This window comes from Rhododendron vialii, chromosome 10a (assembly GCF_030253575.1).
Source record: "Rhododendron vialii isolate Sample 1 chromosome 10a, ASM3025357v1".
Taxonomy (NCBI): domain Eukaryota; kingdom Viridiplantae; phylum Streptophyta; class Magnoliopsida; order Ericales; family Ericaceae; genus Rhododendron; species Rhododendron vialii.
This window is the reverse complement of record NC_080566.1, coordinates 33492947-33517268: the sequence shown is the minus strand read 5'-3', so window position 1 is coordinate 33517268 and position 24322 is coordinate 33492947. Positions and strand designations below refer to the sequence as shown.

At 37.9% G+C, this 24322-nt stretch overlaps 2 protein-coding genes and 2 long non-coding RNA genes across 4 annotated transcripts; 1 reads left to right on the top strand and 3 right to left on the bottom strand.

Moving 5' to 3' along the window:
• Positions 1-1222: 1222 nt before the first annotated feature.
• On the top strand, positions 1223-14250 carry LOC131302354 (uncharacterized). The gene is made up of 15 exons (XM_058328923.1): positions 1223-1521; positions 1629-1717; positions 2633-2699; positions 2818-2933; positions 5685-5751; positions 5901-5949; positions 6208-6293; positions 6580-6845; positions 6918-6973; positions 7624-7709; positions 8311-8403; positions 11180-11513; positions 12476-13029; positions 13228-13462; positions 13757-14250. Exons 1-15 carry the CDS (start codon positions 1348-1350, stop codon positions 14020-14022), a joined length of 2538 nt encoding a protein of 845 aa, XP_058184906.1. The 5' UTR covers positions 1223-1347; the 3' UTR covers positions 14023-14250.
• On the bottom strand, positions 3687-5392 carry LOC131302356 (uncharacterized). Its single transcript, XR_009191713.1, has 2 exons — positions 5306-5392; positions 3687-4843 (listed from the first exon to the last, which is right to left on the bottom strand). It is a non-coding gene; the product is annotated as an uncharacterized LOC131302356 (long non-coding RNA).
• On the bottom strand, positions 10036-11173 carry LOC131302357 (uncharacterized). Its single transcript, XR_009191714.1, has 2 exons — positions 10448-11173; positions 10036-10308 (listed from the first exon to the last, which is right to left on the bottom strand). It is a non-coding gene; the product is annotated as an uncharacterized LOC131302357 (long non-coding RNA).
• A 1727-nt stretch (positions 14251-15977) lies between the features above and the next one.
• Positions 15978-20410, bottom strand: LOC131302355 (ras-related protein Rab11D). Its single transcript, XM_058328924.1, has 2 exons — positions 19797-20410; positions 15978-16654 (listed from the first exon to the last, which is right to left on the bottom strand). The coding sequence occupies exons 1-2, from the start codon at positions 20024-20026 to the stop codon at positions 16207-16209; spliced, it is 678 nt and encodes a 225-aa protein (XP_058184907.1). The 5' UTR covers positions 20027-20410; the 3' UTR covers positions 15978-16206.
• Positions 20411-24322: the final 3912 nt, after the last annotated feature.

Sequence of the window (24322 nt, the reverse complement as noted above, 5' to 3'; positions counted from 1 at the left end):
AGCATCAGCAGTGGAATAAACAAATATGAATAATCAAAACATGCCACATCAGATTTTGATTATCCATTTAGAGGTTGCTAAAGTTAGCAATGTCAAATCCCACATTGGTTATTTTTTGCCCATAATCAAAACCAATGGGCCCTCCAAATTTTTTCCCTTCATTTCACGCATGTTTTTTGAAAAAATAATTTTTGAAGGAAAAAAAAAAACAGTTTATGTTAGAAACAGTTAAGAAAAAAATAGTTTTTCGAAACACACACTTTGTTCACTTAAAAACTGTAAATACAATTTTGAAAATTTTTGAAAGAATTATATTTACACAAATAGTTTTGAAATTTTAAAAACTATAAATACAGCTTTTTAAAAACAGATTTTGTGTAAAAAAACAGTTTTCTATAAAAGAGTTTTGAAATTTCAAAAACACACTTTTGAAAAACACACTTTATTTACTTATAGTTTTTAAAAATATTGAAAAATTTGTTTTTGTAAAAAAAAAAATCGGAAAAAAACAGAAAAAAAATCTGAAAGTTACAGTTTTTTAAATTATTTTTTGAAAATATTGTTGAGAGAAAGAGTGGAAGAAAGAAGGTTTTTATGTAATGTTGATGCACTTGATTGAGAGATAAAATTTGGTTATTGACAAAATATTGCTAGCTTTGATTATTGAAGAGCTAAAATTTGATAAGTTGTTAAGAAGTTGTTAGGTTTGGTTATTCCAATGTGATCACTTTTTTATCCAACATTACTAACTTTAACAATTTTTTGTTTTGCTTATTCGGTTATTCCACTGGATGCTCTAAGATTTTTTTTTGTTTTCCAATATAACGTACATCAACTGAGGTTAGCGGGTTAACGAAATGTTAGTAGATTAAATCACATGAGGTTTCAGAGTTTATCCATGGCTTTGAATCCAAAATACTCCCCACGGGACTCAAACCATAATCTTCCCCATGGAAAGGACCGGGAAATTCAAATGTCAACTGGGCTAGCCCATTGGCGACCATAGGACTTGAAAAGGTCCGAGTCTTAACATTCTTATTTAGGGAAAATGACGGCCCAGGACGTGTTTTGATAATTAATACCCGTCAAGGACATGCTAAAAACATTTAAAAATATTTGTTAATGCTGAAATGTCCTTGGAGGGTATTAATTATCAAACACGTCCTTGGCCGTCATTTTCCCTTCTATTTAAAGTAAAATGGCCCATACTTCGAATTCGGTTGGACCCCCAAACGTTAGGGCCGGCTCTGTCTAAACCCCAACCATCTCTCTCTCTCTCCCTTTCTCCCTCTCTCTCCAGTGGGTGGTAGCAGCAGCAGCAGCCATCATCAAGCAACGAACAAGGAAATGGGAGGCAGAGGAAGGTCTCGTACTCAACGGAAACACTTCCGTCACAACAGAGAAAACGTTTGGAAGCGCAGCAAACCTGATTCTACTCAGCAGGACGACGGAACCACCACCAGAGATCCTGGTTGGGAGCCCTTCGCCACTCAAAACCCCGCCTTCGACGACTACTATAAGGTGCACAAAAACCCTAACTTCGATCAAGATTTTCTTGTAAAATCTTTTGTGTATGCTTTTGTATATGCGTGTGTGGTTTGAGAAATTGTGTGTATTGAATGTTGTAGGAGCAAGGAATAGTGTCCGCTGAAGAGTGGGACGTGTTCGTTGAAGCTATTCGGAAACCGTTGCCCGCCGCTTTCAGGATCAATTCCAGGTAGTTTTTAGGATTGGAGCCCTAATTTGCAAGCCCGTGTAATTGGACAATTTCATTTGCACGGGGTATAGAATGTTCACCTTGAGCAATGGCGGAGCTACTGCGATGTTTGTTTTTTTGTGCCGTGAAAGTTAGCATTGTTAGTTGTAGTTAGTGATCTGAATGCAAATTGCATGGGAGTGCACAACAGTACAACACCTACCAGTTTACTTGTGCTAATGTGATGTTCATATGTTGAAGGTTAAGGGGGAGCTATTGTGGGGCCTAGAAATGCTTTGCATATGGTTTATGCAGTTTTGTTATATATTCGTAAAAACGGGTAATTCAAAGGTGTGAAAAATGTTTCCTTATGCACACTAAATTATAATGGATGATGTCATGACTAGAGGGATGGAAAATACTATGTGGTTGTGGATATTGGAGTTGTGGTTATGATAAGGTGGTTTTTAACTGATTACTATTTTGCCCATAACAGTTTTAGTACATGCCCTTCCATTAAGATCGTGGAACCTTCTGACCTCATTTACTGCCATTGCTACATGTAGTTGCTCTCTCTCCATCTATTTAGCCAGTGTGCGAATTCTACAAACAAATTATTTGCTCTTTCTTGATTTAGGTTACTAGTTGAACTCTAAAGCCCCACAACCCCCATCCTGCCCAAAAGGAAAAGAAGAGAAAGAAGTTCTGGTCAATCAAAGTAAAAGAAAATCTTAGTCATAGTTTCACTTTGTGAGTTTCGGTGTGAAGGAGATAGAATTCCATTGAGAAAAATATGAAACTAACTGTTGATTTGTTGTTTCACATTCTGTTTTCCTAATGATTCAGTTGCCATATGGTAGCGTTAGACTCGAAACTTGGTCTCATTTCAAGCTTCCAACTGACATGTTCATATCTTTCTTTTGATAAATATTGCAGTAGCCAGTTTTCTTGTGACATTAGATCACAGTTAGAGAATGACTTCGTGAAAAGCCTCCAAGCTGAGGTAGACAAGTTCTATTCCTCCCTTGTGCTCCTATGGATATTGGAATGCCACTGCTAGTTTTTTTTTTTTCCTTCTGCTTTTTCCCACTCTGAAACAAATGTTCTCCTTTCACTTATAGGCTGCAGATGGAAGTGAAGTGGAGGGAATTAGACCATTACCCTGGTACCCTGAGAATCTTGCTTGGCAATCAAATTTTTCTCGCATGCAGCTGAGGAAGAATCAAGCCCTTGAGAGGTAGATATTTTTCTGGCTTAATATCTTCGTCGTGAAAGTTATACAGGGCTAGGTGAAAAGAACTCTTCCTATTTTGTGTTTGGTGCTATTGATAGGCACTTACTTTTGCGAGATAGGGGCCATTGCCTTGATTTACTTGTATCTAGTGATTCTACTGTCATTTGCTTTCATGTAGTGTTGATTGTTTATCTTTCTGATGGTTTATTTTGAATGCATTTTAACCACAAATATCGTAATATGTTAAACTTTACTTGTTTGGGTGGATAATGTTCTTCATGTGACAAATGTAACTGGAAACGGAAAATATTGGGGCATTTTTCTTATGCTGTTTGTTAGCTGTGCGGCTGTGCCATACTTGTATGCCCCAGTATTGAAACTCTTCTCAACCAGCTATATTGAATCCATGAAACGTGGGGCCAGATTCTGGTTGATACTTCTCAGAAATGTTCTAAAAGTCGCTAGGTGCTAGTCGGGCGGTCAGCCACCTTCGAGCTTTGAGGCCTAGTAATCGGTGATTAATCAGCCCATATCAATTAGTAATTGGCGCATAGCAATTAGCAATTAGTCGGATCTAGTCAGATAGGCCCCTCTAGTGATTAACTACCTATTAATTCTGAGTGTTAAAACTCTGCTTCTAAGTTTCCAGGAATCTTTATTGTAGGGGTTCTGCTGCAGTACCATCTCCGTTCTATCTTCAAGTCTCAATGTTGCACCATCCAGTTTTGATATTTGATTCCAGGAATAGAGGCTCTCATCTCATTATAAAAAAAATTCTGTGTAGTGTTACTAAATTTTGGATGGTTAAATGTTGTCCAAATGAGAAGCTTTTTCTGAATGTAGATTTGTAACCATGTACTCAATTTTGATATTAATGTTTTGAGAGTTCTCACCAATATACATGTAACGATAAGTTTGTACACACACACACACACAGTACATACATGTATATAGATAGATAGATAGATAGGCTTATGTGGGGATTTTTTATATGATGTGCATTGATAGGTGAAGGTAAAGTGAGAGCCACACTAAGAAGCATGCATGTGGCGAGTAAACCACTCTATTTTAGAACTTTTAAGTTTTCAAAACAAGATTGAATAATCCACTGCCTGATTCATTTGGCTTGTTTAGCAACGGTACATGTGTGTAGTCTCTAACACGTATATTGCGAGCAAAATGAAGTGTCTTCATAGGTGCCGCATGCTCTTGGTATTTGTATGATAGTTTACTGTGGAAGACCGAAGACTACACTAAATTCACTCTTTAGGGGTTTGGCATTATTATAAATTTTATGTAACTTAACGGCAGGATAAGCTCCTTATGATAGTTGCATAGCTCATGTTTTACATACGCGTACTTCTACGTTTCTACTTCTTCCTTTCTCTTTTTGACTTGAAAGTCCGTATACATATGTATGCACATATGGTTTTTCTGGAATTAGCTGTGTATCAAGGGATGATCTGGTCGATGTGGATTTGTTAAATCTGAAAAATTGTTTTGTAAGTTTGTATAATTCATGTTACAATATGACTTTTTACGGATGGTAAATTCGTTTTTATTTCATAATGATCTGTAGTTTTATAGAAGTGGTAGTTTAGAAAAGGCTGGCTTGAATTCAGGAATGTTTAGGGTATCACAATGGTCCATAATCAAAAAATTCATTTTTAGTAGAGAGAGTTGGGAATAAATGTAAGTGGGTGGGTCCATTGAAGTGATTGGAGGAGAGAGAGAGGTCCCCAGTAAATTTGCTTATACAAAGAGAAAAGGTTGCTACTTTTGGTTATCCAAATGCCAAAATTTGGTTATTGGTTAAGGGTTTGCTAAAGTTTGGTTATACCATTGTGAGCTCTATTTTGGACAAACATTGCTAACTTTAGCAATCTTTTAGTTTTGTTTATGGCATTGGGGACCTATGTTACATGGATCCTTCATTTTGGCTCAAGTACCTGTATCGATGTGTCCAACACCTATATCCTTTTGGACACTCAGATCCTCTAATTGTTAAGATACTTGCAGAAAAAGAATATCAAATTAGCTAGAAAAGCGGTATTTCGAGTATTTGACATAGACAAGAAATATGGAAATAGCCAAAAGATAATTTTCTTAACCCTTTATTGTTTAAATACATTTGTAAACACAGTTTACGGTACATAATTTGAGAAAATTATGCAATATATAATACAAACAAGAGTTCAGGACGTGTCCCCGTACCCGTACCCAAGTTGGGGACACATATTTACGTATCCTAAGATTTAAGTTTAGAAAGGTCCGACGCTTGGACTTGCAACTGACCCGATACTCACACCCGAGTCCATGTAACATAGTTGGGGACCCGATACTCGCACCTGAGTCCATGTAACATAGTTGGGGACATCTTACATGGTAACTTTTTCAGATTATAATTGTTCAAACGTGCAACCAATTCACCACATGCATGTTTTGTAGCACAACTTGTTCAACCAATTCACCACATGCATGTTGCGTAGCACAACTTGTTCAACCAATGTTCTAAGAGTCGATAAGCGCTAGTCGGGTCTTCAGCCACCTTTGAGCTTCGAGGCCTAGTAATCGGCGATTAATCGGCGTATTGCAATTAGTAATCGGCGATTAATCAGCGCAAAGCAATTAGTCGGATCTAGTTGGATAGGCCCCGCCAACGATTAATCACCGATTAATTGAACACTGTGTTCAACGATAAACTGCTCCCATCTCTTTTTTAATTGAATTGCTATTTTCTGACCAAACTTTCAGGTTCCACGAATTCTTGAAGCAAGAAAATGAAATAGGAAACATCACAAGGCAGGAGGCTGTCAGCATGGTTGGTCAATTTTAACATATGGTCTATCGCTCCTTGGTTTATGTACACCACCTGTTCAGATATCCCTGAAAACCTTACTGTGTTCACTTGGTTAGTTAATATATCGGGCTAAATGTTTCACTTCTGTTCTATTATTTCTTTTGACTCAGGTACCTCCACTGTTCTTGGATGTATGTCCGGACCATTTTGTTCTCGATAGTAAGCTGCTTTTTAGGCTTTTACTGCTATTAAACTTTCTTTGTATTGGGGGCTCATAAGTTTATATCTAAGTTCAGTTGAATAATCAATGGTGCAATCTTCTTGTTTTTCTTGTTGAAGACTCATCTGTGAAGAAATAAGACGATGTTTGAAGTTTTAGTTGAAACTTTTGAACTTATCTTATGTAATGCTATTTCTCCTTGTTAGTGCATTACAGCTGCCAGCATACTTTTGACTGTAAGCCTTTGCTTTGTGCAGTGTGTGCAGCTCCTGGTTCGAAGACATTCCAATTGCTTGAGATGATATACCAGTCAACTGAGCCTGGATCATTACCTAGTGGAATGGTCTATTTTTCTCTCAACCTTCTAAGATCTAGTTACATGTTGAGTCAGTGTTTTTGCTTATGGTTCACTGTTGTTATGCACTGTTTGCGTATAAACAAAGCAAACAAATTATGTCTTTCCGAAGAGCCAAAAAAATAAAAGAAGCAAACAAATTACAAGATTACAACCCCATTCTCATCAATTACATGCGTGTTTTTATTTCCCTTTTTATTTCTTGGTATGATTACTAATTGCTGTATTCAAGTAATTGTTATTTGCGTTTTTCCTTACTATTTTCATGATTTAGGTGGTAGCAAATGATGTTGACGTCCAAAGATGTAATCTTCTTATCCACCAAACAAAAAGAATGTGCACTGCGAATTTGTTAGTCACAAATCATGAAGCACAACACTTCCCCAGCTGTCACTTAAACAAGAATTGTGCTAATGCTTTTGAGAATGGGGTTGCAATGGAGCCTAGTGTAAATCAGCTCCTATTTGATCGTGTCTTGTGTGATGTTCCATGCAGTGGAGATGGTACTCTTCGCAAGGCTCCTGATATTTGGAGAAAATGGTTTGTAGTCATTATCACTAGTCGAATTTTTTGATCTGCATTCTGGCCGGGTAATCATTGTACCTTATACAGGAGTGTAGGAATGGGCAATGGACTCCATGGCCTACAAGTTCAGATAGCAATGCGAGGTATCTTTTGCCACTTCTAGCTTTGATTTCTTTCTTCACTGGAGCTTAGGGCAGGACTAATTTGAAACAAACTTGATTCTCTTTAACCCTGAATGCTTAGGTGAGCTTGAACCTATTTGACCACCAACGCTTCAATGATAAGAATTGGTGATCATTCTTCCCTCGAGTGAAAGTAAATTGGAGAACTTGCTGCACTGTTTCTTTCTTCCTCCATGGTCAATTCTTCAGTAGTTATGTAGTTTAATGGTCACTGATACTAGAATTTGATCGCTTTCCAATGCAAGGGCTGAGGAGGAGCAGTATACACTGTTACCAAATCAAGATTCAAGTAGCTCTCTGGAGTCTTTGAGTCTAGTAAAGCTAATATGAGGTGTCTATATTATAAGAAACTAAAAGGGAAAAGTAATAATTTTCAGTCATACCTTTTGCCGTTGATATATTGATTCTTATGTCCATGGTGAGTTAGTGCACAGCTTGATGACCTACTTGTATTTGAACTTAAATATTAGTAACTGTAAATACTATCTTTTTCCAGATTAGCTGCCCACCCAATATTATCTTCTCTGTCTTGCAAGTTAAGTCTGAAGCTTTCATTCGGCACGGATTACCATGGCTTTTTGAACATCATATCATTTATTTAATCATTTCAGGGCTCTCTTTGCTTAAAGTTGGTGGAAGAATGGTTTACTCAACTTGCTCAATGAATCCAGTTGAAAATGAGGCTGTGGTTGCAGAGGTAATTTGTCCACTATTAGGATGGATCATTGAAGCCACAATTATTGCATTGATGAGTTGATTCTTCATGTTATTGCTTTTGATTTCAGTTAGAATAAGACTAAATTTTGTTACTTTTAAACTACTTCGAAGGCACGTGAACACAATACTGCATCGAAGGGTTTTCACGTCTAATGAAGAGAGAGTTGAGTAGTGTGGGATGATTTGGGCATGGTTACCTTTTGAGGACTATTGCTCGTTTTTATCCTTAACATCTAATATCGTTCATTGACTAACAAAGAAGTCTGGTACTAATACATCTGAAAATCACATATTGTTGGATTTCCCTGTGAACTCGTTGACCGTCCAAGTATTTTATGTATTTGCAATGAAATTTAACCTTTTCAAATGTAAATTTTTTCCATTGGTATTATTTGCGTTGATGTTATACTGTGATTTGGTACTCTGGATTTCTTGTGTTTAAGAGGCAACATAGTTTCTTCTTTCAGTTTATGCTTGGATGTTGTTCATGCTCGTGATATGCATAGCTCAGTTTTTTCCATATTACTTGCACTTGAATTTCTAATTCTTGCTCATGCGGGTCCATAATCCGCTTTCTTCAGATTCTGCGGAGATGTGGGGGGTCTGTTGAACTTCTTGATGTCTCCAGTGAGCTCCCTCAGCTTGTTCGCCGCCCAGGTCTTAAGAAGTGGAAGGTTTGATATTAATTAAATGAGAATATAATCAATACGAAAAATGGTTATTTAAATTTGGTTAAAACATGCTTGTCTGTGTTAGTTTTGCTATCCATTTAATGCTTGAATTTGTTACATATGGACCTTGATGCTGACTCTGAAATGGTTATTATTAGATAGAAACTTACTTGTTTTGCTCTAGGTAGTTGAGATGTAATTGGATTCTGATGCAACCGGAAGTTTCTGTTCAATATACTTGTTTGTGATATAGATAAAGAAAACAAAAAATATGTGGTGAAAATTTCTGTGATAGAGTTTCTTAGAACTCACCCAAAGAAAAGAGCTACATCAGCAATTGAAAATAGGCTAGGCCAAGCATTACTACGTACTTCTGTAATTTTTTCGTCTAATTATGTTGCGGTATCTTTTGTATTTTTTCCATGTCACATTGTCCAGTCTCAAAACTTCCACTTAGTTATGGAGATGAATGGCAGCGTTTGAGTTGGGTGGATAAAATGGCAACACTAGATGCCTTTGGACTCTATTTTTTCTGTAAGCCCTGGCATGTTTTGTTTTTCAGTAATGGTATTTCCCTTTTTCTTGTCCCGGTAATTTTGGTTGGTACTTAGGACATGCATGTCAAAAGGATATGTATAGTCTTTGCCAATGCAATTAATATTTCTTGTATATTAGCAATACTACGTTAGTGTTGGTGCATCTTCCATGATCCTTAAACGCAATTTCTGAGGAATATAATTCGATGTTCGCTATTATGGTCAGTTTTTGGTTAGGGATTCAACTTCAACTATATTGTTCCTAATTTGATTAGTTACTCTCACTCTTGAGTAATGGCCACTGGATCTGTGAAGCAGATTGAAAGTCTAACCTCATGGGTTATTCGGCAACATTAACTAGTTTGTTAAGACTTCTTATGCTTGTGATGACCACGTGGAAATAAGACTGTCTTGTCCGATAGTTGATCTAGTCCGTTTATGTATCTTCTAGACTGATTCAGAATCAGATACCGAAAATTCATTTTGAAGTTCTGATTCCCTGGTTCACCAGTGAGTGAGTTTTGTGATCTCACTATCAAAACGTGATACCCTATCCGCAAACCATCCCCAGATAATCAGGTTACTAGCGCATGCCCGTGCCTGAAGGTACAGGTCGAATAATGAGCAAAGAGAGGACATGTTGTAAGGGGCGAATAAACCCAATGTTGTATGGCTGAATATCCTAGTCCCTATAATCAAAACAAAGTGGAGTGCAAATTTGATTGCCGGCCACTTTTTTAATAGCAAGCTCATGTGGAATTGTTGTCTATCTAGCGAATAATTAAGGAGTATTGGGCTAATAAATTAATGAAGCAATTTTTATGTCATAAATACTCCTTAAAAAAGTAGCAGTATTAATAAAGCACTAATACTATTTTTTTCTCCAAATGAAAGATAGAAGATATGTGTTGACGTGTGATACCTTAGACACTGCCTACATACGTTGCCTTCCCTTTCCTAGCCATTGCCAATGTTCTTTGTATCTCTTGTTAAGAGATACATAAATTGTTTTACGGGTACTAATCAGGGTTTGCAAGAAAATCCGTATTTATATGGAGACTTACCTCGTGAACATGGACAACATGGTGGTCTCGCCCATTGCGGATTTCAGCTCTAATATTTCCATCTCAGAGAGGTTGAATCTTTACGTACAAAGTTATCAATTGAGAAAGAATTACAAAAAAGAAAAGAAAAGCATGGTTAGAAGATGTAGATAGTTGAACATGATTTTGATTAATAGGAGTCTTAAACTTGTATTTACTGGCGAGTGTTGTTCCGATTGCCAAGCAGTGCTTTGCGTCAAAATTCGTTCTCGTTGTCGTCGTGCACATTGCGCAAGTGTTCCTTTTGATATCTCTTTACCGGATTGTGCCTGAAGTATGTGTACGTGCAACAACTTTAAGGAATTATTATTGTGATCCCAATATTCTTTAAGAAAAATGTCGTTTAGCTAGTTGACTCCCAATTCTTCTTTTCAAAATAAAGATAAAAGATACGTCAAAGGGTGATACCCGTGAATCTTCTTCTCCATTGCCCACATGTGTTGGCTTTCCTTTGCTAATCATTGCCTAATGCAAGGGAAAGGACAAACAAAATTAAAAAAATATCACAAACCAAGATTGGAAAGAAAAAATTGGACGGAAGCCTATTTAAACTAATTGGATATAAGCAGTAAAAGGCTAATGAAAAATAATACCCAAAAAACCCGCATCATCATTTTTGAATTGTAGCTTCCCAATCAATGTGGGTTGGGTGCCTCTGAAAGACATGAAAGAGAGAGGGAGAGCGAGAGAGCATCTGATGAGATGGTGAGAGAGATCACTACCTCAATTAAGCCAACGGTCTAGATTTATGCAAAAAGAGGGGATAAATCTGAACCGTTGGTTATGTATTGGATTCAAAAGCAGTCCTCCCCTGTTATATAGATGGCATGTTTGGTAAATGCTCAAGGAAGTGGATTGGTGGTCAAATATAAAAGTTGTACTTAACTGTGATTATGACCTAGCAGATGCTGTCCTCTTAAAGACGGGCACATCATATTTCATTGGCAGCCATTATTATATAAGTTTGTTTAATTTAAATTGCAAAAACAGAGAAAAATATGGGTTATCATTTCAGTCCGGTAATGTTACTACTATTTAATTCTATGGTGTCTTACATGTAGCAGCTCTCTCCATTTTAGGGCCACGGGCTATCCATCTTGTCTATCCAATATCTTATATTTCTTTGTCTCCATCATGCAGGTTCGAGATAAGGGTACCTGGTTATCATCTTTCAAAGATGTCCCAAAGTACCGCACAGCAGGAATTACTCCCAGTATGTTTCCTTCTGGCAAAAGCTATGTAGACACCCCGAACAATGATCATGATCCAGTCTTGGAAGAAAGGCATGATAATGATTGTGATGGGGATTCTGCAAATGGGTCTGAGCCAAAGAAGGATCCTGAGTCTCTAACAGATGGTTTGGACGAGGAACTTTCAACACTGCCCTTAGAACGTTGCATGAGAATAGTGCCTCATGATCAGAATACTGGGGCATTTTTCATTGCTGTCTTTCAAAAACTTTCCCCTTTGCCAGGTAGCTTGAAACATCTGTTCAGCTGGATAATTCCCTAATGTTTAGGTACTCCACAATTTGTGACAACAAAAAGCTTGCATGCTTTTGATGTAGTATGCGACTTATGTCGCTGTGCGTAATTCTTTACATTCCACTTGTATCGCAAAAAGTCATCATGACGCGGCTGTCTCGTCGGCACGAATCCCTGGTGCATTGGGCGTGGATGGCCTAAGTGTCTCCAAGAAATCTTGGTCAACTGTTAAGTGTGAAGGGTGCCCTGGAGCACCCACAATATGACTCCCATGACAAGTTCACTCTCCGCTTCTTCCCCAGAGGTTCCCTGAGAACTTCTTACTTGAGCTCCAGGGACCTTACTGCCACTCTCTTATCGTTGGACTGTTTCTCTCTCTTCCCCGGCTCACATTCAAATCTATGGTGTTTAGGCAGTGACCATTTTCTGTGGTGTGTACCTCCTTGACCCAGGTTAAGACGTTCTACACTAGCAACCTACTAATCTAGATCTTGTGTTCCAATCAATTGGGGTCTGCTTCATGATTCTTTTTGTCATCCTGCTCTGTCAAGAAAAATATGCAAGTTAAATTGGACGAGTTTATATAACTTTTTAGTTTTTACTACGACATTTGTTATTTAGGTCTTCCCTCCCCTTAGTATTCGTATACGGTGAAAACACTTACTGCGCATCTACCATTCTTTGTTTTGCATGTCATCATTACCAGAACTTTTAAGGCTATTTGTCAAGAATCACCGTTACATTGTACGACTCAGCAGTTAATATCTATTTATGTGTATTCTAGTTTCAGTTTGTTTATGGACCATGTGAGACATATGCTGTTGACCTACCATTTCCCTAATTATCCTGCACATACTAGCACACCATGTGTTCATGTATTTCCATCTCTTGCTCCATGTTAGTGCCACAATAATGTATGCAGAAGATAATGGTCGTGTTTTTCTTCCCACAGCTATTCAGAAGAAACCTTCTAGTCTGCATCGACAGTTGAAGTCCAATACTAATTCTCATCCTGATGAAGTAGCTAATGTAGAGAACCAGGATACAAATGGAGTTGAAATTCATTCGGAAGACATTACAGATGAAAAATTACCAGATGCAGCTCCTGAAGCAGCTTTACTGGGTAATGAACTGGAGGAAGTTGCTTCGGATACTGATACTAACAAAATGTCTGAAGAAAATGAATTAGAGGACATCCAAGATCCTGTTGATAAAGAAGCTTGTTCTAAGGTAGGTGGGGGTAAAAGAAAGTTACAGATTCAAGGAAAGTGGAGAGGTGTTGACCCAGTTGTGTTTTTCACGAACGACGCAATTGTGGGCAGCATAAAGACATTCTATGGTATTGATGAATCCTTTCCATTCACTGGTCATCTTGTCACTAGAAACAGCGATACCAACCATGTGAAGAGAATCTATTATGTATCAAAGTCCATTAAGGATATTCTTGAACTGAATTTTAAGGGGGGGCAGCAGCTGAAAATAACTTCCGTTGGCCTGAAAATGTTTGTAAGTTCTCCGTGTTTGTCTGGTTTTTTCACATTTTTCTGCCTCACTGAATTCTTCAAAAGTTGTTTCATGCATGTTTGTGGCATTAAACATTTAATGATGGGTTTAAGAATTATATCCTCTGAGCAATTTAAATTACTTTGCATCAACTGTTAATTTTAAATCATGCTATCTCAACAGCTTGCTCTTGAATTTCAGGAACGACAATCTTCAAAAGAAGGTTCTTTGACTCAGTGTGCATTCAGGATATCATCAGAAGGATTGCCACTGCTGCTTCCGTTTATAACCAAGCAGATCGTAGAAGCATCCCCGATAGACTTCAAGCATCTCTTACAATATAAAACTATTAAATTTGCAGATTTTGTTGATGCAGAGTTTGGTGAAAAGGCTTCGCAGCTGATGTTGGGTTGTTGCATGGTGGTCTTGCGTAAAGGTTAGTTTAAGCACCATTTGGGGTGTCCCGTAGAGTTTGTATGCTTTGAAAAGTCAACGGGTACAGTTGATGTCATTCCCATTTTGTCTGTGTCTTTTGAGTTGAATAACAATGCCAAAGGATCCAACTAAATGTACTAGTGAAAGCGCTTTTTTGTATAGGGAAAATTTCGAAAGTGCAATTATTATGCCTCTAAATAGGACGAACAAACAAGGATGGAGGGATTAACTAATAATACTGGTCAGTGAGCATGGAGAGTTGGACACCTTATAATACCTTTGTTAACTTGTGCAGTTGACCGGAGTTTGTCAGATCCTCCTCAAGCGGATGGGTCGACAATAGCAATTGGATGCTGGAGAGGTAGGACAAATATATCTGTGATGGTGACCGCAATTGAGTGCCAGGAAATGCTTGAAAGGCTGTCCGTTCGTGTTGGGACGGGGAATGGCTCTATGTTGCTGGAAACCGAGCAATCTAGTGTTGAGCCCGGAGAACTGAAGGCAAATGTTGCTGAAACTATAGAAGATGCTGAAATCATCAAAGTGGCGACTGTTAGTTGAACCAGACACATTTTTATTGGAGTGGGTCTAATTATTGTTTGTCTTGTTTTTGTTTCTTAGTTTGCTGTCTCTAGTAAATCAGCATATATACATACGCGCAACAGTTTTGTTCCTCTTTTCATCTGTTGTGATTTAGACTCGGACCTGTTAGGAAAAAGGACGCTTTGATTGACACAAATTGGACTCCTATTCATGGATTTGTAATAGTCGTGTCTGATTCCTGAGAAATCATCTTCAATGGTTGCAACAAAGCTTGGTTTGTGTGCTATAATGAGCGTGCTTTTTGTTACGACAGAATGGTCTACTGATGAATGCACAAGGCTTTTGCTTTACACTAGGCCCGGCGGAAGCTGAAAATCAAGCGTTGCTTTGTTTGGATCAAAAGTTGTGAAATCGGATTTAGCAAAAATTCGTTGCTTATCTGATGTTTGGTTGTGTTTCTCCCACCGTTTTCGCCCAACAAATTCCTATCCAAATCTTTGATCCAAACCCAGCCTAGATGCGTTCGAATCTGTTGAGGGGAAAGGATATGTACAGGGGCCAACTATATTTCACTCCAAATTACCGTGGAACAAATTGTGAAGGGATTTGTGTAGGAAAAATATGGTAGAATTTATCAGATGTTTTGGGGGTGTTTCCAAATCCTTTCTTTTCGCTCAACAAGTTAGGGCCTATTTGGGAGCTTAATTATTTTTGCATTTTGCATTTTAGATTGTGAGTTATTGATTTTGGATTGTTGCTAGAATAAATTATGAATCTGGTAGAATGTTTGGGAGATATGCGTAGAATAAATTTTGCAATAGAGTAGTGTTTGTAAGGATAGTGCTCAAAATAGATTATGAATGAGTATTTTGAGAATAATGCTCAAATTGTGAATTTGAGAAGATAATCCAAAATGAAAATGAAAAAACTTCTCTAGGGCTGAATCTCAAATTGTGCCTCTAAGAGCATTTCAAACCAAGGAAGTTGAATGTGACATGATATGCCAAGTGGATGAATTGACAGTTGAGTTAACTTCAACCCATGTCAACTGACTCAACTGCGTAGGTGTAATTTGACATCTTCTCTTTCTTGTCAAATTTGGCATGATACTCCCCAAATCTTAAATTAAATTGAAAACATACCTAAATAAGCAATTTTGGTACATTAGTTGGAGTGGCTATTCTTAATATGTTAAATTGCCACATGAGCCTTCAAAAAGATTTGGGGCCCGTTTGGGAGTCTAATTATTTTTGCATTTTGGATTGTGAGTTATTGGTTTTGGATTGTGGCCAGAATAAATTATGAATCAGATAGAGTGTTTAATAAATATGTGCAGAATAGATTTTGCAATAAAGTATTGTTGAGAGATAATGCTCATAATAGATTATACATGGGTATTTTGAGGATGGAGAAGCTCCATCATGGCTGATTCTTAGATTGTGAGAATGGCTCCTGGCTCCCAAACAGAAAAAAGTAGAAAAATGCAAAATCAAAATGCACAATCTGGCTCCGAAACATGTCCTTGATATCTCACTTTTGACCTCCTTGGTTGGAGTGCTCTAAAGCGTAGTTTTCAAAATAGATCGTGAGAAAATGCATTATCACAATTGAGTTCCCAAACAGAAAAACTTGGAAAATAGATAATCAGAAGGACAATCCGGCTCCCAAACAGCCCCTTACTATCCAAATCCTTGATCCAAACCCAGCCTAGAAGTGTTAGAATCTGCATAGGGAAAAGGAAATGTATGGGCATTTATTATAGGAGATCCAAAAGCAGCCCTAAGGTTTTATTGAATATGTATTCTGCAATAAACAAAACATAAATTGTTGCTCGCCTGTTGCAGTTATATCCTCAACTAGTAGAAGAATTCTTCATTTTATGATCTTCACCTCACCTTCAAAATCAAGCAGAAAGTACGAGGCAATATCTGCTTGCAAGAAAATCTGATGCTGATAGTCAAACAAGAACGACATTCGATAAAGGAACTTTGGAATAGAACTAAAAGCTGAAGACCATTAAGATCAGTAATAGACAATCTGCAACAAGTTTCATCCTCGCCGTTTTTCCTTCAAAACATGTAATCACTCCCTCATGCACAGTAAGCTATAGTAAACGAAGATATACAAGAAATCATAATATACCCAGATATCGAAATTCACGTCGACAAACATCCAAATTCAAAAACCTACGAGTCAAAGAAATCACGCCGATGTACAACACATCTTGCTCTTATCAGGGATTACTTGCGCAGGGCCAGGAATCAGAATCTTCTTGCCAGCCAGCGAAGCAGGGTTGCCGTTGGTTTGTTCCTCACCAGCCACAAGATTCTTCCTGTTCACTATATTGAAGATTTCAGTCAACACAGTCACGAAAGCAGTCTCCACATTAGTTGCTTCCAGTGCTGAGGTCTCCATGAAGAACAACCCTTCCTTCTCGGCAAACTCCTTAGCATCCTCGGTGGGAACTGCCCGCAGGTTTTCCAGATCGGTTTTGTTTCCAATGAGGATGATGACGATGTTCTTGTCGGCATGGGCCCGTAACTCTTCCAGCCAGCGTGGAATGTGTTCAAAGGTTTGGCGTTTGGTTATGTCATACACTAACATAGCCCCGACAGCACCCCTGTAGTACGCACTAGTAACCGCTCTATATCTGCTCATTAAACAAAATGGAACATTCATATCAATTGCTTGTAGTAAAATATGCCAATCCTGTTCAGATAAGAAAATACCAGTTTGCTAGGTTTAACTTTATATACTGGGATTCTTAGACAATGTAACTAAACATCTCTTTTATTTACTGTTGTGTATGCCTATATACAATTTCCGTGCTTACAGTCATAACAGTCCTGCTATAGTAAATAAAGCCAAATATAGTAATTGATGACTCAACTTCACACGATATTCATTGAAGGTTTGCACCTTCATTTTGAGGCTACACACCCTGGTCAAAGGAGATTCCACGTAGGTGACAGGATAGAATGGGGAATCTCAGTAGTTGGAACTTGGCCTTCTAGAGTGGAGGGGTAGACCCAAATTGAGTAGTTTGAAATGATCTAGGGTGGTCGGAATGTCACGGAACAAAATGCCTCGACAGAGCTAAATGGAGCAAAAGGATTCACGTAGCCGGCCCCAATCAATTGGGACTTAAGGCTTGGTTTGGTTGGGTTTAGGCATGAGATCTTTGATAACTGAAACTGTAGGATTACTCATCTCCAAATTAGAAACTGCCATCCTTTTTTTTTTTTTTTGGCTTGAGAGATATCAAATTGCAAAGATTCTAGTTCAATAATAAATAAAAAAAAGAAGCAAAAAGGGCACGGTAGAAATATAGAGTACATATATCACAGGTTCTATATTGTATAAACTATGATCCAATGGATGGCTTCAATATCTTCATTATGTATTTATATATCTAGTAAATGTGCATAGAAGTTGAAGATTCCAGACAAGATTTCAAAATTCAACATCAGATTGAAACTTGATTCTTAAGGTGGGAAATACAACAAGAAGATTCATGGTTATGTCAATCATTTGCCAAAAACCACTCTATAGGAATTATTTCTTCTTTCTAAATGAAAATGCCAAATACGCTGAACATCTTAGCAAGAATCTGCAACTAAACCACCATTTCACCAATTGACAGTAGCAATTGAAAATATATTGATGTTGCAGATGAATGAACAAGACTCATGTAGTATGGTATGGATTAAAAAAAAAACTGTAATCACAAGTAATGTCCCATTCAGAGAGATCCCAGAAGATGATTCATACTCAAACTGTTTATCTCATGCTTGTTGATTTGCAAATAAATCATAACTGCAAAACAAAACAAATGTAGTGCGAAGAACTTCATAAACACAACCATACAAAACCAGACCTAGGTCAGATAATACAACATCTACACCTGTTTTCATACTACACATAAGTACTATATACTCATAGGTCGTAAAATATAAACATTTACATGTGCATAGTTACGGTGGTGATGTAAATTTACCACTATTTCCCCTATTGGAATCAAACAACTGGTATATAGCATAGTTATGCATGAGTAAAATTGATTTTGTGTAGTATGAACCCTACAAATACTGAGATCACCGATCATCACATAGAGACAATTTGGAGCAGATGATTCATATTCAACAATTTCTTCTATGCTTATGACTAGCAATCAAACTAAAACTTCAAATTGCATAAAAAAAATCAGATATCCTACATAATAGCAAAAGAACTTCATAACACTACCTATCAAATCTCACATAGGTCAGATAACACTAAATTACTAAGGTTCCGACCATCTAAACTCAATATAGACAAATCAATATCAACATTGGAACTCAAAGTTACTTAAACAACACAAAAGCTAAACAAATCAAGTAGAAGAACTTCATAAGCCCTTCCTATCAAATTATATCCAGATCGGATGATACTTTGATTATACCCGACCTATCCAGACTGTAGGCACACACAGTAAAGATATAGAAAGTAGCAATAATGAAACTTCAAAATGCAGATTGAACTCAAAAAGTTACTTAAACAACACAAAAGCAAAGGTAATTAAGTAGAAATAACTTCCTACGCAGTTTTATAACAAATCAAACCTAGATCAGATGATACTATGCTTACATATGCACAAAATAGATGCAGCCAGTAGTATATAACAAAATAATTTGGATGATACTTTAATTCCACATGTTCAGTCTCTGTCCTCACAAACACAACATATAGATACAGACTGTATATATATAAATACATGAAAAATAGCACTCAATATCAGACACACAACTATCAAATACAACTATGTCCACGGCCGTTCGATGCATGTGGCTTCATATACATCCAACAATAACTAGGGTCCGCATTGTGTTGAATCGTGTTCCTAGACATTTTGAATCAGAAGATGCAGATTGAAATAAAGAAGTTACTTAAATAACACAATATCAAAGTGAATTAAGTAGATATTTCTTCCCAGGCTGTTCCATACCAAATCAAACCTAGATCAGATGATACTAAGCTTACATATGCAGAAAATAAATACAGCAAAAACTACATTAGCCAAATAATTCGAATGGTACTTCAATTACACCAAAAAGTCTAGGAACACAACTCTAGAATACGATTCCATTCTCCAAACACAACTGTGTTCTGAGCCATTTGATTTAGATATGCGGGCCCACGTATAGATACAAACACATAGGATAGGATACAGAGTGTATAGCACATGAGAAGTAGCAATTAGAAACAGAAATGCAGATTGAACTCAAAAAGTTACTTAAACAACACAACCTCAAAGAAAATTAACTACAAATAACTTCCTAGCCAGGTCCAAATCAAATCTAGGGGTGATAAACAAACCAAACAAGCCAAGCTGGTTGATCAAGCTTGGTTTGAAAACTTAATGACCTTCAAATATATGTTTTGAGCTTTGCTTGCTTATGAGATGACCCAAGCTCAAACGACCTGTAATCAAGCCAAGCACAAGCCAATCTCGAGTAGCTTGAGTTTTTTTATACTTCATAAGCCGAACGAGCCAATTAGTAATTATTCAACCTTGGTTTGAAACCTTAACGAGCTTCAAAAAAATATTCAAGCTCGGTCTGTCAGTGAAACAACCCGATCTTGAACAAGCATTTAACAAACAAACACGACGAACTTGGGTAGCTTGGTTCAATTAGCAGCTCTAATCAAATCAAACCTAGATCAGACGACACTATCCTCAAAACAGATACAGCAAAAAAAGTACATTAAACGAACTCATATGTGAGTTATGCAGTTAGAGTGGTGAAGTGTACCGTTCTTGGCCGGCGGTGTCCCAGATCTGAGCCTTGACGGACTTGTGCTGGATAACTAGGGTTCGAGTCTGGAACTCCACGCCGATCGTGGCCTTGGAGTCCAGGCTGAACTCGTTGCGAGCGAACCGGGCCAGAATCTGGGACTTGCCGACGGCTGAGTCGCCGATGAGCACCACTTTGAACACGTAGTCGATCTTCTGGCTCGCATCGCCGTAGCCAGCGTTCGCCATTTCTCTCTCTCTCTCTCTCTCCTCTCTCTCTCTCTACTCTCCACTAGCTCTCTGTCTTTTAGTGTCCGTCTTCCCTTTTCTCTCTCTTCTAGCAGAGTTGATGCATTCCAGTTGTCTTCTGTAACTGCTGTTTGAAGTAGATTTGTCTTCGAGAGTTTAAGAGGTACAAGTAGAGTAATTAATTTGAAAATTTGAAATTAGATGAGTGATTAGTGATTTTTTATGAGATGATTACATTATAATGCATTTTGAGAAATGAATTTGGAGAAAATAGAATTGAAAAATTACTATATTGGAAGGAGCTTTTAGAAATTTCCATGCGAAATCACACATTTGACATTACCCTTCATTTCAATAAACTCTTATTTCGTGCATTCCTTTGTTGCAGAGGTTTTCAGAGATTCCAATTATATATTTGGCTCAAATGAATATTGAGGTTTGATAAATTTTATTCTCGCGTGATTGATTAAGTAGAACATATATCTATCTACTCTCTCCGTCCCAATTTACTTGTCACAGTTCTATTTTAACTCGATAAAAAAATTAGTTATATTTTTAAATTGGTGATAAATTTTATATCCAATATGGATCTTGTTTGATAGATCTCGATTTGTTCTATAATACAATGTTTTCAAAATCACCTAAAATATTATAAACTACAAGATATAATTAATTGAAAAGTGACACGAACTCTCGAAAGTGATAATTAAATTGGGACGGAGGTTATAAAATAGAAGATTTAAATTGTGAAGTAGAATTATTGTAATAAATTTTAATGCTATTTTTGAGATGCATGAAGAATTACGTGATGAGTCCTTACAGAGGATCCATTCTCTTTCTCTTGAATATAAAGGAGTAAAATACTAATTGAAGACCAATATTTGAAATGGGAAGAAGTGAAGACGTGCGTATGTCTCGGGTGGTAATGTTGGCCGACAATGCCGAGAATAAAGTCATGTTTTGTGACCTGAATTCTGAGATTTTTTTAGATAACCGGATATTTGGGTTAGTTTCTGCGAACCTCGACTAATTTTAGGACCCTAAAGGTAACGATCAGGTATAACCTCCAGCGACCCCAAGGTTTGGAATATTTGGCTTCAGTAGAATTGAATGACTTTATGGAGGAACACTTAGACCTTGTTCGTTTTGACATTTTTGAATCTGAATTTGTAGGTAATTAGTGTAGAAAAAAATAGAATAATGATTAAAAATAAAAATAAAAATAATGATTGAAAAGAGATAGAAAAAAATAGAAATAATAATTGAAAAAAATTAAGATAATAATTAAAATTCAAAATCTAAAATTCCAAAACGAACGGGCCTTATTGCTTTCTCACAGTTCCAACCACTCAGATTCTAAGAGCATATAGCCATGTTGTCAGGGCAAAAGCTATTACTACTCTTTATAATGAATTATTTTTCTGAGAGAATATAGTCAATTTTTAAATCCCAGATTAGAAGATCTAGATTCGTGATAATTAATTTAACCTCAATTAATTATAACTTCTTTTTCATTATGAAGTTATATTTGTTGAGTTGTTCGTGGGATTTGATGCAGTAATGTTGCAAACTCTCGTATGATTAATGCAATGTCTTCGCCTTCCAAACTCCCACCCTTTCCATATTCACATTCATCCTCCTCCTTGACCTCCCCATTCCAACTCTCAAAACATCAGAATGAAGAGAAAATTAGAATTGTTGTACCAACCCCCAACCCGGGGGGGGGGGGGGGCCAACCCTAAACCTACACTCATGAAATCGGAACCCTAAACCTATGAATCACTCATTCATTTGCAATTCAATTCCTTGAAGCTTTCAAACTCGTATCATCTACTCAACACTCGAATAATCGTTTGGATTTATGGTGCCGAACATTGAAAATTCGCTCAATCGGATTATAATTCCGAACAATGAATATTCACTCGGAATTACAAACTCTTAACAATCAACAATCGTGTTAGTTTATTATTCTGAACACCTAAGAATATTGTGAATAAAAAGTCTTTTGGAGATGTAATTTCGAACAATCATTGGTGATGGCCTTCGTGATATATGCTTGACGATTTCCTAATCCTAAATTAATGGGTTGCCCCAAGTATAGGGTGGAGACCGACGTAGCACAATATCCGGTAAAACCGGAGTCGAATCCACAAAGACGGTGATGTGTGCTGACTAAAAACTCGGGTTGTTACTGATTAAACTGACTCTTAGGTAGCCACCCGTTGACAATTGATTGTGATTAACTAAAACCTACAAAATTGATTGTTCTTTTCAAATAATTTAAAGGAGGTACGATCGTAGGGTTTATAGTACTCGCAACCAAGCCGAACTTATCTGCTTTATTCGGTGTTCTTAAAAACGTTCGACTTTAAAGAGAAGAAGATACCCCGAAAGATGCGAACCTTAATAGTCTCCGTTTATCCATGCGTAATGGGGAATGAGTTTTGGACCCTCATTCCCGGTTCACATGAGCTCTGATGATGCCCGGGTTCGTCTAACGAATGTTCTTTATTAACCTAAAATTGCTTGTTTGAAAATAGGAGCAGTGCCCGGACTGGCCACGGTGTGCTAATCACCAAGCGACCCTACCCATACGACTACTCACTCATTATTAAGAAAGAAATAAAAGAAATCCTAACTTGAAACATGCTTCTATTACGCGAGAAAAAAATAAACAAAAAATATCAACTAATCAAATATAAACGAATAAGTGAATAACTTTTATAAAGAACTGAAATTAAAATAAGTTATCGAAGTACGAATAATTGAACAAAACTTGAAATAACTTGAAAACAAAAAAAAAGCTCGAAAGAAAACTCTTGGAACAAGAGTCTCGGTAGCCCCCGTCCTGCGTGCCTAGTCAAATCTCCTGATGGCTGCCTCCCTTTATACGTAATAGTTTAAAGAGCGAGTCTACAAACCATGAAATCAACTCAGGATCTAACCCATGACCGTTGACGTGGCAGGATGGACCCACATCAATAGCTGAAAAAAAAAAAAAAAAAAAACCCAAATCTGGTTCTCTCTCCTCCCTCTTCACCAACTCCCATGGACGCCCCCCACCTTCCCTCAACCCTCTCCACTCGCCCATCCATAACCCACTGGTCCCACTCCCACCCGCCCCTGCCGCTGCCGCCGATTCCACCCAAACGATCTCCGGCAAAAGAAAAACAAATTTCATAAAAGTTGCAAAAAATTTGAGTTTGGAACACCCATCAAACAATTTCAGAAATATAAATTGCATGATCTGGGAAGGGGACTGGAATTGGGAGGCCGGAATTTGAGTTTGGGTGGAATCGGCGGCGGCGGCGGCTGGTGGGAGTGGAGGTGCGGCGGCAGCAGTAGAGGTAGGAGGAGAGGACGGGGTGGACCGACAGAGGTGATGGGCGGCGCGGACGTTGTGGTGGGCGGAGGCCCGGAGGGTTGGTCGCCGGAGGTGAATCCGGTGGTGGTGGTGGGAGTTGCCGGTGGCGATGGGTGTTGACTTCTCTTCCTCCCTCCCTCCATGAACCAGAGATGGGGGTTGGGAGAAATTGATTTTTCATTTTTTTTTAATTTTGGGTTTTTGATGGTAGACGCCGACAGTGGTGTGAGTCGCCGGTGGTGGTGGCCCTGGTGGGTCGACCTTCTTCTATCTCCGGTGCCAGGAAGTCTCTCTGCAAAACAGAACTAGATCAGGGGACAAAAAAAATTCAATAATTTTTTTTTTTTAAGTTTGGGCTGTTGCTGATGTGGCATGGAACCCACCCGCCACGCCAGCGTCATGGGTTGGGTCGTGGGTGGAATTCCTGGTCTCTAGACTTTTCGTAGTTTAAAACCCTTGCCATGTAAAACTTGGAAAAAGCCTTTTCTTCCTATTCTGGCCCACCAGAGCAAGGCCAATGCATAAATGTGCCTTTTTCCTATTGGAGTATTGGACCCACCAACACGTGTGTTTAACAGTATTTTGAAAACCAATTTCAATTCTAAGAGCACATGGACGGCAGCAGTAAATCCCAAGGCCCAATTCATGATGCAATCCTTCCGGCTCTGACCACGTTCATTAATTAATAGGCTTTCACAATCGAAGCTTTCAAACACCTACAAGACAAAAATCACATTATTAATCTCCAAATAACAATATAAATGAACTTAACAAATATAAATTATGGGGCGCTTATATGAACATTTACATACCTATCAATATGTAGTGGTGGCATTCATGATGGTGGTTTAGGGTGAAGTGGTGAACGATGGCTGGTGATTTCCGTAGTTGGAGGAAGCGGTAATGGTGGTGAGAGGCGGAGGTGATAATGG

Coding starts and splice junctions, on each gene's coding strand:
- LOC131302354 (XM_058328923.1), top strand. CDS start 1,348: ATGGGAGGCAGAGGAAGGTCTCGTACTCAACGGAAACACTTCCGTCAC. Junction 1,522..1,628: donor CCTTCGACGACTACTATAAG/GTGCACAAAAAC, acceptor TGAATGTTGTAG/GAGCAAGGAATAGTGTCCGC. Junction 5,752..5,900: donor GGCAGGAGGCTGTCAGCATG/GTTGGTCAATTT, acceptor CTTTTGACTCAG/GTACCTCCACTGTTCTTGGA.
- LOC131302355 (XM_058328924.1), bottom strand. CDS start 20,026: ATGGCGAACGCTGGCTACGGCGATGCGAGCCAGAAGATCGACTACGTG. Junction 16,655..19,796: donor GACACCGCCGGCCAAGAACG/GTACACTTCACC, acceptor TTTAATGAGCAG/ATATAGAGCGGTTACTAGTG.